Source organism: Pelophylax lessonae (assembly GCF_965119305.1).
Source record: "Pelophylax lessonae genome assembly, chromosome: 5".
NCBI classification, from domain to species: domain Eukaryota; kingdom Metazoa; phylum Chordata; class Amphibia; order Anura; family Ranidae; genus Pelophylax; species Pelophylax lessonae.
This window is the reverse complement of record NC_138772.1, coordinates 286050272-286063380: the sequence shown is the minus strand read 5'-3', so window position 1 is coordinate 286063380 and position 13109 is coordinate 286050272. Positions and strand designations below refer to the sequence as shown.

The window sequence follows — 13109 nt, the reverse complement described above, 5'->3', positions numbered from 1 at the left end:
ATGCTGTCTGAGTGCTGACCTTGAAGTTCTCATTTCACATTGGTAGTTTCCAAATGAAAACACTGCTAACAAGTCTCCCAGTAATAATGAGCATTTAGGAGACTTACAAGGGCTGGTTATTGAAGCCAACCTTTACTCTGCCTATCTCACCCTGCCATGCTTGGATTGCCAGCCTCACTTACTAACACTGATCCATGTATAGTGACCCCAGGGGAGTGTGACCCTATGCAGAAATACGGTCACCTTGCAACAGCTGGCAGGCATCTGTAGCAAATATTACTCTACTCCCAACTTAAATAATTCAGGATGCAATTATTCTAAATGGATAAAAAACATACACCATCCAATTATCACAAGCCAAACTACAATCTGAAACACTTTTAATGAGCACTGCACAAATAAGGCAACAATTCTAGTTGTATACATTGGCATATAGCACCTTATAGTCTTTGCAATCGTGTAACACACATTGTAATAAAAAGTATCCATAGAAAACCCTTTGATCATAACTGGTGATTTTATAGCTAATCTGCTGATAATCAGGTTTACGTAAAGTACACTATATTACCAAAAGTATTGGGACGCCTGCCTTTACACATACATGAACTTTAATGGCATCCCAGTCTTGGTCTGTAGGGTTCAATATTGAGTTGGCCCACCTTTTGCAGCTACAACAGCTTCAAATCTTCTGGGAAGGATGTCCACAAGGTTTAGGAGTGTGTCTATGGGAATGTTTGACCATTCTTCTAGAAGGGCATTTGTGAGGTCAGGCACTGATGTGGAAGAGAAGCCCTGGCGCACAGGCTCCGCTCTAATTCATCCCAAAGGTGTTCTATAGGGTAAGGGTGCAGGCCAGTCAAATTCCTCCACCCCAAAGTCCTCAATGTCTTAATGGACCTTGCTTGGACCTTGCTTGTTATAGCTGCAAAGGGTGGGCCAACTCAATATTGAACCCTATGAACTAAGTCTGGAATTCCATTAAAGTTAATTTGCATGTAAAGGCAGACATCACAATACTTTTTGTAATATGGTGTTTATGCAGGTTTTGAGCTGCAATATACCTTTGTGCTATCAAACCCTATCTGTGCCATTATGTAGTCCCTAAAGAGACCCTGTCATGGACTAAAAGGCTTTCAGGAAAGCAAATCTCTATAAAGAAGAGGCTAAATACTCACTTCTCCTGCCACCCATGCCGCTTAATCTCACTCTGTTTAATACAACTGATCCCTTGAAGTTTGCTGGGAAACCGACACTTCCAGGAGTGTCAATCTCTGTGATCCCTGAAACCCTCACTGGTTCCTCCCACTGATATCACATCACTGTAGAATACAGCAGTGACAGAGTGGAGAACCAGTGAGAAGAATAAGAAGAACACTCTGGAATGTGGTGGTCTCTCAGCAGTCTTCAGAAGACCAGTATCCAGGAACAGAGCAGCACTGAGCTGTGCTGAGGTCAGGATAGGTAAGTATTCAACCTCTTTTTTTAAGGTATGTGCTTTCCAGAAAGCATTTTAGTACATAACAGGTTCTCATTAAACAATTTATTTTAGAATCCCTGCCATGAATCAGAAGATCAGCTTTGGAGCCAAATATCAAAGCAAATTGTGTTTCCCTATTCCAGTGTATGACCAAATTTATTAAAGCCTATTGCCAATACTGTGCTGCTCATTAATGTAATGTGCAACAATGCTCGCTTAAAGGTAACAAATGGCCATGCAAGGTAATGCTGCCTTCACAAAAAAGGGTCAGGTGCAGTTTTTGCCAAAAATATACATGTTCACCGCCCATTTAAAATCAACCAGCTGCCTAACACAATTCACAATACACTAAAACGCAACTACCTGTCTGGTGAAACTGATGACACCAGAACTGAGGGAAAATCCCTCAAACACAAGTTGAACTCCAAGTATAAAAAATATAAATGACACAAATGAATACAGTCCTACAATCATTAATACATCATGAAATGCATATTTTGAATGCAAACAGTACAAGTATCCGAATTTGACATGATGTCAGCCTCTGCAGTTCTTGTGAAGCAGAGCTCAAAGAGGGAAGGGGGAAGCAACACAAGGAGACAGTCCAGTGTGCTACAGTGCAGGGAGCACACAAAGAAAAAGCAAAATGACCTATAGATGAGCTAAATAGTGTGCAGTTTCCCTTTTCTCTGTCCAGATATGGAGTGGGAATAAAGAATGAGACCTGTAAGGACCCTTATGCATTTTTGAAAAATGCATATCCTGGACTTAATGCTTTGGTGTGCTTCTGGTTGCCTGACTCCCAGCATGCACCTGTGGAACCTGGACATGTGACTCAAAAAGTGATTTAAAAAAAGCAACCACAAGTGTTTTCCAATTATTTCAATGGGAAGTGCACTTTAGTGCAATTTTGAAATGGGACACCAAAGATGCAGCATGCAGGACTTTTCAAAATGCACCACATCACACCTGCAGCACACTAATTCAAGGAGTTCCATGGGATTGAGGCTGGGTTCACACTAGTGTGAACTGGATGCAGGTTTTGACAGTAGAGTGTGCCTGGCTCTCAATGGAGCAGATTGCACAGGGTTCCTGTGCATCTTTTGCTCAGTTTCAGGTGCAAATTCAGACAAAAATTTGGGCTTGATTTGTTCCTGAAACGGAGAACAGGAACGCCCTGGACCCCTGTTGTGAGCCACATCCGTATTAAGTGCGAACTCAGCTGCACAAAAGCACAGCAAAAGCGCATCAGTGTTAAGGGCCTCAAGGGAAAGTGAAACTGCAAAAGAGAAGGATTAGGCTAAAGTGGTAGTAAACCGCCATGTTTTTTTTTTTAAACCTGTATGATAAAGTTATATCGCATAGTAGCACATTATGTGAAATTTACCTTAAAACGAAGCCCTCCAGTGACGCGCTGTCACCACTGACAGGAATTCCATCTTCACTTTCCTTTCAGGTTTGCGTCCTCCGGCTGTCTGATTGGCCGCGCCACGATGAAGTCATCACTCCTGCGCACATGGCCACTATTAATGGCACAGGACTCTGAAGGAACAGCACAGGCATCCTTCAGAGTGCATGCCCGGTGACATCATGGGCCAATTAACAAGTAAATATCTCCTAAATGGTATACGTTTAGGAGATAATTACTGTACCAATAGGGAAGCCTTATTAGAGGTTTCCTATAGGTAAATATTAACCATGTAAATTTACTCACACTTTAATTCCTGTGCTGTGAGGCAGATCTCAGCAATGGATGCACAGAAATACAAAAACATTTGGCAGGTAAGGGTCCATTCACACTAGCGTGACTTGTCAGGCGACTTGGTCGCCTGACAAGTCGCGGTCGGTCGCTCGCCATTGAGTAGTACAGGACCCGTTCTAATAGGAGTGACACAAGTCGCTCCGACTTAGAAAAAGGGTCCTGTACTACTTTGGGGCGACCTAGAGGTGACTTACATTGACTTCAATTATATGAAGTCCCTGCAAGTCGCGCCGAGGTCGCGGTGCGCGCTGCGACTTCACAGGTCGCCCCACAAAATCCTGTCGCGGCAGTGTGAATGGGCTGTAAAACAGCTCTCATATGTTTTTTAACTGTTTGCCCGAATCTCAGATTTAAAGTGTATCAAAACATACTCTGTCAGGATTGTATTGCAGTCTGTGTCCTTGCACAGGTGACTCACTCTCTCTATTTGTCCCGGTGACCACTGTCACCAGAAAGATAGTGTACAAAAATGGTACAAATTAATTTGTTACTGGAAAAACAATAGAGGGGGAATCTTTCAATGGTGACAGTTGTTTGAGTAGCAAATGTAAAGAGAAGATCCAGCACTTTGAAAAGTTTGTTGTGTCTATAGGAGGGGGGATCCCCAATGGGACAAAATTAGCAAAAGTTAAAAATTTGGCAGGGTTTTAACCATTTCCAATGGAAAAAAAAAAAAAAAGTTTGGCCTTCACATGCACTGTGATGTGTGAGATCACACAAAGATCTAAAGGCAATAACACCTCTATAATCTTTTCCTTCTCCCAAGTACTTTGCCAGATATTCATCTCATCTTTCTCTGGTGTGAGTCGGACTGCACGCTCAACTTCAGCCATCAAGGTACCCCTCACAGGAAACCCAAACAAAAGGAAATACCAGACCTCTGTGAGAAATCAGGCACTCTGCCATCTCCTTGTTTCAAGTATAGCGGCTTTGTTTTGTTGTATATAGAATTGGCCACTAACAAAACATAAGGATAAAGCCATAAAAAGAAAATATACAGTCACACGCTATGCTCTGCTCCTGCACATATGTGCCATGTAATAGAAAAACCTTAGAAAGAATTTCGGAAAAGTGAAAGCAGCACTGCCATAGATCCAAAACCTTGCAGAATACTGAGGGCAGATATAAATGACAAAAAGGGGAAAGGTCCAGTTTATATATCCGTCCACATCACATCCCTGTTACTTCAGGGAAAAAACAGGAAAGTCAAAGGCGACAGGAACTGAGAAAATATTTTTTTAGGAGGTTTCCAAGAATTCAGGAAAAGTTGAGATCTAATAAAAGTTTTTCATCCTGTGCATTATTACACATCGCAACCAGACACAGCATCTTCCCTCAGTCCAGCCATTCATTACAGGGTAATCTAATGGCACTTTTCCACTGCAAGTACCGGCTCGGCTCTACTCGGCCCTGCTTGGCCCGGTTTGCTTTTCCACTGCTGGTACCGCATGGTACGGTGTTGGAACAGTTCGGTACGGTACGGTATGGTTTGCTTTTCCACTAAAGTAGTACTAAAGTTAAGTGGGTGGGATAACAACGGGGTGGGTGGGATTCTCTGACCAATCAGTGGCTAGTAGTGACTGCATAAAAAGGATTGTGGGATATGGTACCGGGTATGGTACCTCTTGGAACCACAATTCGAGGTGGTACTGTTTTTGAGAGCCGTACCGTTCGGTTCCATGCAGTGGAAAAGCGCCGCCGTACCGTACATAAGGTTCCTCCAAAGGTTACTAGGGGTTCCTTGAGTAGTTTCTGATTGACCTTCTAACACGCTTAGAGGAGTCATTTTCCCACTGATCCCTGATGAATCGGTTTTATAGAAGGGGTTCCTGAGACCTGTAAATTATAACATGGGTTCCACTAGGAAACAAAGGTTGAGAAAGGCTGCCCAGGCCTATACAGAATCCAAAACATGAAAAGGTAGGAACTTACCTAATGGTCCTTTCAGACGAGCAGATTAGATTTGCTTGTCAGTTTTTTAAACAGATCTGAACAAAAGCTCAATGTTAGGCAGCTCATAGATGATTTGATTATATTTCCTTCTACAACGGGTGGAAGGAAAGAAAATCACTTGATCCCCCATCAACACTGACTGTTGTTTCCTGCAGCAATATAGTGTTCTGCCCGCAGGGTGACATAGGGAGCCTACCAGGCCAGCCGAACACAATGATTACTGCTAGTAGCTATAGCTGCCGGCAGTAAAAGTATGTAAAAAAAGCAACAGGCTGGTTATACCCAAGTCAATTGATGAATCAACTTGGGTACAACCAGCCTGCCCATGTATGGATCAAATCTCAGCCGGTCTCTGCTGAACCAGCTGAATTTCCATCCATGTATGGCCGTCTTTAGTCTACTAACAGGCAGATGCGCCTGACTACCTCCAAGTCCGTCTAGGTCCAGAGAAGCAAAAAAAAGTTAAGGGTAGCTTTCACAAGGGTGGTATGATTAGTGTCAGTTTTTCAGGCAAATTTATAAAAGTCTATAAGCAGGCGGATATAAATAAAAGTGTTGCCGTTTACACACAACTACCTCTGACTATGTCGGATCAAGTGCAGTCTGATGTAAACGGCAGTCCACAGATCCGACAAGGGTCCAGAAAGCTCCAGTTTGTAAATGCATAATACCTGAGGTGACCTCTGTCCCATTATTCTCCAAACCAGCAGGGAATCTGCTCACAGATCTTCTGCCAACTGGACCAGACGGCACCCAAGTGAAACAGGCCAGGTTTGCATCCGTTTCAGTTTTTCACCATCTGAAGGTGAAAGATCAAAGAGAAAAGGATGTAAACGGACGCATGTCTGTTTACATTCGCCAGCCCATGGACCAAATATGGGTCCGTTCAGTTCAGTGAGGAAGAAACTGAATGGACACGGATGTCACTGAAGTGACAATCGTTCTGTTCTGCTCCGATTCAACGGGGGATCAGTACACAGATGGCCCTCTGATCGCAACAAATGCTGCATCTCTGAAATTACCCTAAAGCTAGTCATACACACATTTTTGTCCAAACATTCTCACAGAAATTCTGAAAAATCATTGGTGAGAACATTATTTCTTGGCATCGTTGAGTTAACTAATTCAGCTCAACAATCTCTAAAATTTCATCCAGATCTGCTATTTAAATGGAATTCCAGATGCATTAAACAGGTTTCTTTAAATTTTATGATTTTTCCCAAATGAAAACCACATTCACAGAATTTTGTTTATTCGAGAAAAAATTTCCATCTTGCTCCTTCGAATCTTCTCCTCTCTACAGTTGAAACTGAAAACTCAAATAAATGTTCTCAAATGCGAATTTTGGACAGATATTTTACTGGTATATGGCCAGGTTACAGTGTAGGTGAACTAGAACAACAAATGTCTCTTATTTGCTCCTTGTGTTTTATTATATCTGTTCAACAAGTGTAAAAAAAAAAAAGATGTATATATATATATATATATATATATATATATATATATATATATATATACAGTATCTCACAAAAGTGAGTAAACCCCTCACTTTTTTTTTTTAATATTTTATTATAACTTTTCATGTGACAACACTGAAGAAATGACACTTTGCTACAATGTAAAGTAGTGAATGTACAGCTTGTATAACTGTAAATGTGCTGTCCCCTCAAAATAACTCAACGCACAGCCATTAATGTCCGGCAACAAAAGTGAGTACACCCCAAGTGAAAATGTCCAAATTGAGCCCAATTAGCCATTTTCCCTCCCCGGTGTCATGTGATTTATTATTGTTACAAGATCTCAGGTGTGAATAGGGAGCTGGAAGTTCAACGTGGCACCTCAAGAGCTCTCTGAGGATCTGAAAAAAAAAATTATTGCTTTACATAAGGATGGCCTAGGCTAAAAGAAGATTGCCAAGACCCTGAAACTGAGCTGCAGCATGGTGGCCAAGACCATACAGCAGTTTAACAGGACAGTTTCCACTCAGAACAGGCCTCGCCATGGTCCATTGCAGTTGGGTGCACGTGCTCAGTGTCATATCCAGAGGTTGTCTTTGGGGTTGAAGGGGTGGGGGGTCAGCCTGTCAGTGCTCAGACCATACGCCGCACACCGCATTAAATTGGTCTGCATGGCTGTCATCCCAGAAGGAAGCCTCTTCTAAAGATGATGCACAAGAAAGCCCACAAACAGTTTGCTGAAGACAAGCAGACTAAGGACATGGATTACTGGAAACCATGTTGTGTGGTCTGATGAGACCAAGATAAACTTGGCTCAGATGGTGTCAAGCGTGTGTGGCGGCAACCAGGTGAGGAGTACAAAGACAAGCGTGTCTTGCCTACAGTCAAGCATGGTGGTGGGAGTGTTATGGTCTGGGGCTGCATGAGTGCTGCTGGCACTGGGGAGCTACAATTCATTGAGGGAACCATAAATGTCAACATGTACTGTGACATACTGAAGCAGAGCATGACCCCCTCCCTTTGGAGACTTGGCCTCGGGGTAGTATTCCAACATACCAATGACCCCAAACACACCTCCAAGATGACCACTGCCTTGCTAAAGAAGCTGAGGGTAAAGGTGATGGACTGGCCAAGCATGTCTCCAGACCTAAACTCTATTGAGCATCTGTGGGGCATCCTCAAACTGAAGGTCGAAGAGTGCAAGGTCTCTAACATCCACCAGCTCCGTGATGGCATCATGGAGGAGTGGAAGAGGACTCCTGTGGCAACCTGTGAAGCTCTGGTGAACTTCAAAAGGGTTAAGGCAGTGCTGGACATTTTCACTTAGGGGTGTACTCACTTATGTTGTGAGCGGTTTAGACATTAATGGCTGTGTGTTGAGTTATTTTGAGGGGAAAGCAAATTAACACTGTTATACAAGCTGTACACTCACTACTTTACATTGTAACAAAGTGTCATTTCATCAGTGTTGTCACATGAAAAGGTATAATAACATATTTACAAAGATGTGAGGGGTGTACTCACTTTTGTGAGATACTGTGTGTATATATATATATATATGTTATCTATACACACTTTGATTTTATTATCCGTCCAAAAGTGTGATTTAATCAAAAGGATCAAATTGCCAAACAAATGAATTGGTATAACTTCCCTTCTGATCACTCGAGAGTCGAGACTTGATGTAGATCAGATTCACTCAACCATCCAAGAAGGAAAATTACAGATCACTTTTGCATTACCCCGCAGCACTGAGATGCTTTCTTTCTGACTTCAATTGCAGTTTACTCAATCAGATTATGAGACTGCATAGTGAAAACAGAGATGTGATCGATAACTATCAATATGCTGATGTGCAAGATATCGATTGATAAACGATCACATTCTTTTCCAACCAGTCTCTCCTGATAAGAATAACTGATCTATAGTTGATAACCTATTCAAAGTGTCCATTGACTAAAGAGGGAGGTGTTATGTAGTCTTAACACAGTGTTATGTACTCCTAAAACACTCCCTGTCCTGTGGTGACAATGCTGCTAAGTATGGTTGTCACCCCAGGACAGGAAGTGTGTTAAAGTGGATCTAAAGGCTCCAGGTTTTTTAAACTTCAAGGTAAAACAACCTACTGTCTGCAGCAGCCCCCCTAAAACTTACCTGAGCCCTATCTTCCTCTAGCAATATGCACAAGAGCCTTGGCTCTCCGGGGACTCTCCCCCCTTATTGACTGAGACAACAGTGGAAGCCAAGGGCTCCGGCTGCTGTAAATCACAGCCAGTGAGCCAATAAAGAGAGAAAGGGGGCTGGACCGAGCTGCAGCTCTGTGTGTGAATGAACAGGCAGAGCAGCGGCTCGGGAGCAAGCCTGCTTGGGTGCCCCCATGGCAAGCTGCTTTCTCCAGGGACACTCTGCAGGAGGAAGTAGCCAGGAGTGCTGGTGGGGGACCCAAGGAGAGGAGGATTGGGGCTGTTCTGTGCAAAATCATTGCAGAGCAGGTAAGTATAACATGTTTTCTATTTATTTATTTATTTTTTTTACATTTATTTTAATCTGTTACTAAGAGCCGGTTCACACTGGGTCGACTTGTCAGGCGACTTGGTCGCCTGACAAGTCGCCGTGGGTCGCCTGCCATAGATTAGCACAGGACCCGTTCTAATAGGAGCGACACAAGTCGCTCCGACTTAGAAAAAGGGTCCTGTACTACTTTGGGGCGACCTGCATTGACTTCAATGATATGAAGTCCGTGCATGTCGCTCCGAGGTCGCGGTGCGCGCTGTGCACCGCAACTTCACAGGTCGCCCGTATGTGAACCGGCTCTAAACCCAGCACCCTGCATTCACTATATCTGGTCTCCCACAGTACACAGAACATGGAAATGCAATTATTTTAGTAAATATAAACTGCTAAACACCTTTTCTCATCAGCGGTATATAGCAGTCTTATAATTTATATCAGTGTCCGGCCAAGCACGGGTTAAAGTTTGTAGAAGGAGTTTTCATTCCCCTTCGACTGTCCTATGATGCTGCATGACCCCTGACCCTCTGTCTGGACAGTGCTGACTGGCCCTGTGCTGATCACATGCACCCTCCCAGAAAAAAAAAAAAATCTCTAGCAAAACACACCAAACTGAACATGTGCAAAGTGCCCCCAAGGCTCTGTTCTATCAGGAGATGCATTTGGGACAGTAAAAGAAGGGGACAATTAGAGAAGACAGGATCAAACAGCCTTTTTACACAATGTGCAGGATTAACCCCTTAGGTTCCATAGAAGGTATACCAATCAGGCTTTAAAGACTGCATATACAGACTGATTTTATTGTTGTGGGTTTAGTAACACTTTATTATTACTTTAATTTCAGAATTACTACTAATGAGGGAGGAAGAAAACGTGTACTAAAAGAAAATCAATGCAGCCACCACATCTAATGACTGGTAATCTCAAATACCAACAATTTCTGCACTTGGGTTTAGATATGCTTCTCTAAAGGCATTTTTGTTTAGAATAGTATGGTGAGGGATTGGAATACTTATCCCATTAAGCTGGCCATACATGGATGGAAATTCAGAGGATTCAGCAGGGACTGGCCGAATTTGGATCCACGTATGGACAGGGTGGTTGTACAGAAGTCAGTCTACCAAATGACCTCTGTACAACCGCCCTGTCGTTTTATTGCTGCTCGATCAGCACTGTCGGCTATATCCTGCAACGCTGATCAGCGAAATCTGACGGCGAGGAAGCCTACACGCTGTTGGAATACAATATCGCAGTGGCAAAGATTTGATGTGGATCGGGGAATTGAGACATTTTTTTTGTCTTAAATGGGTAAGAAAAAAAAAGACTTAGCCAGCCTCAGAGAGAATCATACTTGCTGTAGGGAAAGTAAATCCCAAATGTTGGGTTGTCACCAGGAAAACATTTCCAATGGGTACACTAGTTGTGGTAACAAGCAGGGATTCCCTCTCACTTCTATAGGACAGGAATTGAAGGAAGATCACAGACACCGATGACAAAAAAGCGAACCCAAAGTTTTTGCCTTTCGCCCCCCTGGAAGCCCCATGGGTGTGCAGAGGAATGCCCCCCTGGAAGCCCCATGGGTGTGCAGAGGATGCCCCCCTGGAAGCCCCATGGGTGTGCAGAGGATGCCCCACTGGAAGCCCCATGGGTGTGCAGAGGATGCCCCCCTGGAAGCCCCATGGGTGTGCAGAGGATGCCCCTCTGGAAGCCCCATGGGTGTGCAGAGGATACCCCCCTGGAAGCCCCATGGGTGTGCAGAGGATGCCCCCCTGGAAGCCCCATGGGTGTGAAGAGGATACCCCCCTGGAAGCCCCATGGGTGTGCAGAGGATGCCCCCCTGGAAGTCCCATGGGTGTGCAGAGGATGCCCCCCTGGAAGTCCCATGGGTGTGCAGAGGATGCCCCCCTGGAAGCCCCATGGGTGGGCAGAGGATACCCCCCTGGAAGCCCCATGGGTGTGCAGAGGATACCCCCCTGGAAGCCCCATGGGTGTGCAGAGGATGCCCCCCTGGAAGCCCCATGGGTGTGCAGAGGATGCCCCCCTGGAAGCCCCATGGGTGTGCAGAGGATGCCCCCCTGGAAGCCCCATGGGTGTGCAGAGGATGCCCCCCTGGAAGCCCCATGGGTGTGCAGAGGATGCCCCCCTGGAAGCCCCATGGGTGTGCAGAGGATGCCCCCCTGGAAGCCCCATGGGTGTGCAGAGGATGCCCCCCTGGAAGCCCCATGGGTGTGCAGAGGATGCCCCCCAGCTCCCTTCATTCATAGCAGAATAATAACACAGCCCTGTATTTATAAACACAGGAAGAACATGAGACAAACCTTTTCCCATAAACAAACAATGCAATGTACAAAGCACAGCTCACCTCAGTAAAGAAGTTATCCATTGTCTGTCCCAGGCTCAGCAAGTCTACACTCAGATTGGATGGACTATGCCAGGCACTCCATTCCTCTCCTCTCCTCCTGGGATATTGAAGGCACCTTTATCCTAGGTAGGTATCCTGAGTGGAGTTCAGGCAGGGCACAGAGTGTGGCACATGCTCCTTCCCTGTACATAGAGTGTCCGGAGCCCGGTGTCCCGTGCTGTCCCGTAGAGTAGAGTGCAGTGTCTGGGCTGCCTCGTAGTGTACACTTCTCAGGAAGCCTGCCCCCCTCAGTCCCTCCCCTATCATTACAATCAGCCTTCTCTGCACACGTCCTTACAGCGCACTGCTCAGCCTTCCTGTCAAAGGTGAGCTCGTGCCTCTGGGATAGATAGATAGATAGATTGGGGCCGCATTCACTGGGCAGCCACGAGGACATCAACAACTGGACGGCCAGGACACAGTGCACTGAGAGGGGCTGTGTGTGAGGAGGAGGAGGAGGGGGGATACAACAGCTGGAACGGCTCTTCAGGGCAGACCTGTCCATCATCAGTCCGAGGCCGAGCATTCCTTCTTATAATGGGCTTTGCACTTCTACTTTACCCCTGTTCACTCTCTGTACATTCTACTTGAACTCTGGGCAAAGTAAACATGGCATAGCTCCCGCAGACAGACTGTTAGTAGAAGTTCTTGGGTTTTCTAGTCACCATACAAAGTTTTATTACCTGTTCATGCTAGAAGCATGAGCTGAGGGATTTAACCCTGCAGTGCTGGGGTTTATAGTGCCATAGAGAACCTCTCTCTCTCTCTCTCCCTGTGCTCTATCCCTTCCTCCTCTCACTTTCTCCCTCCCTGCTCTCTCTCTTTCTCTCGCTCTGCTCTCTCTCCCTTCCTCTTCTTTCTCTCCCTCCCTGCTCTCTCTCCCTTCCTGTGTGCTCTCTCTTTCTCTCCCTCCCTGCTCTCTCTCTCTCTCTCTCTCTCTCCCTCCCTGTGTGCTCTCTCTTTCTCTCCCTCCTGTGTGCTCTCTTTTTCTCTCCCTCCCTGCTCTCTCTCTCTCTCCCTACCTGTGCTCTCTCTCTCTCTCCCTGCTCTCGCTCCCTTCCCCTTCTTCCTCTCCCTCCCTGCTCTCTCCCTGCACTCTCTCCCATCCTCTTATCCTCTTCTCTCTCCTCTCTCTCTGTGCCCTCTCTCCCTCTTTCTCTCTCTCTCTCTACCTTCCTCTTCTTTCTCTCCCTCCCTGCTCTCTCTCTCTCCCTTCACTCTCTCTCTTAATCTTTTCTCTCTCCCTGTACTCTCTCTTTCCCCGCTCTCTCTCTCTTTCTCTCTCCCTGCTCACACTCTCCCTTCCTCTTCTCTCTCTCCCTGCTCTTTCTCTCTCTCACTGCTCCTCCCTCCCTGCTCTCGCCCTTCCTCTTCTCTCTCTATCCTTGCTCTCTCCCCCTCCTTTCCTCTTCTCTCTCCCTGCTCTCTATCTCTCCCTGCACTCTCTCTCTCTCTCTTTCCCTGCTCTCTCTTTCTCTCTCCCTTCCTCTTCTCTCTCTCCCTGTTCTCTATCTCTCCCTGTGTTCTCACCCCTGATTCCTCTCCCTG

At 45.5% G+C, this 13109-nt stretch overlaps 1 protein-coding gene across 1 annotated transcript in view; it reads right to left on the bottom strand.

Annotated features, from left to right (window-relative positions):
• The window catches only part of MYO10 (myosin X), a 312628-nt gene extending 300886 nt beyond the window's left edge, over positions 1–11742 (bottom strand). Inside the window, exon 1 of the mRNA XM_082257742.1 lies at positions 11523–11742. Coding sequence (XP_082113868.1) covers positions 11523–11543 — 21 coding nt within the window. The 5' untranslated portion in view covers positions 11544–11742. The remainder of the gene's footprint in view (positions 1–11522) is intronic.
• Between the last annotated feature and the right edge of the window lie 1367 nt (positions 11743–13109).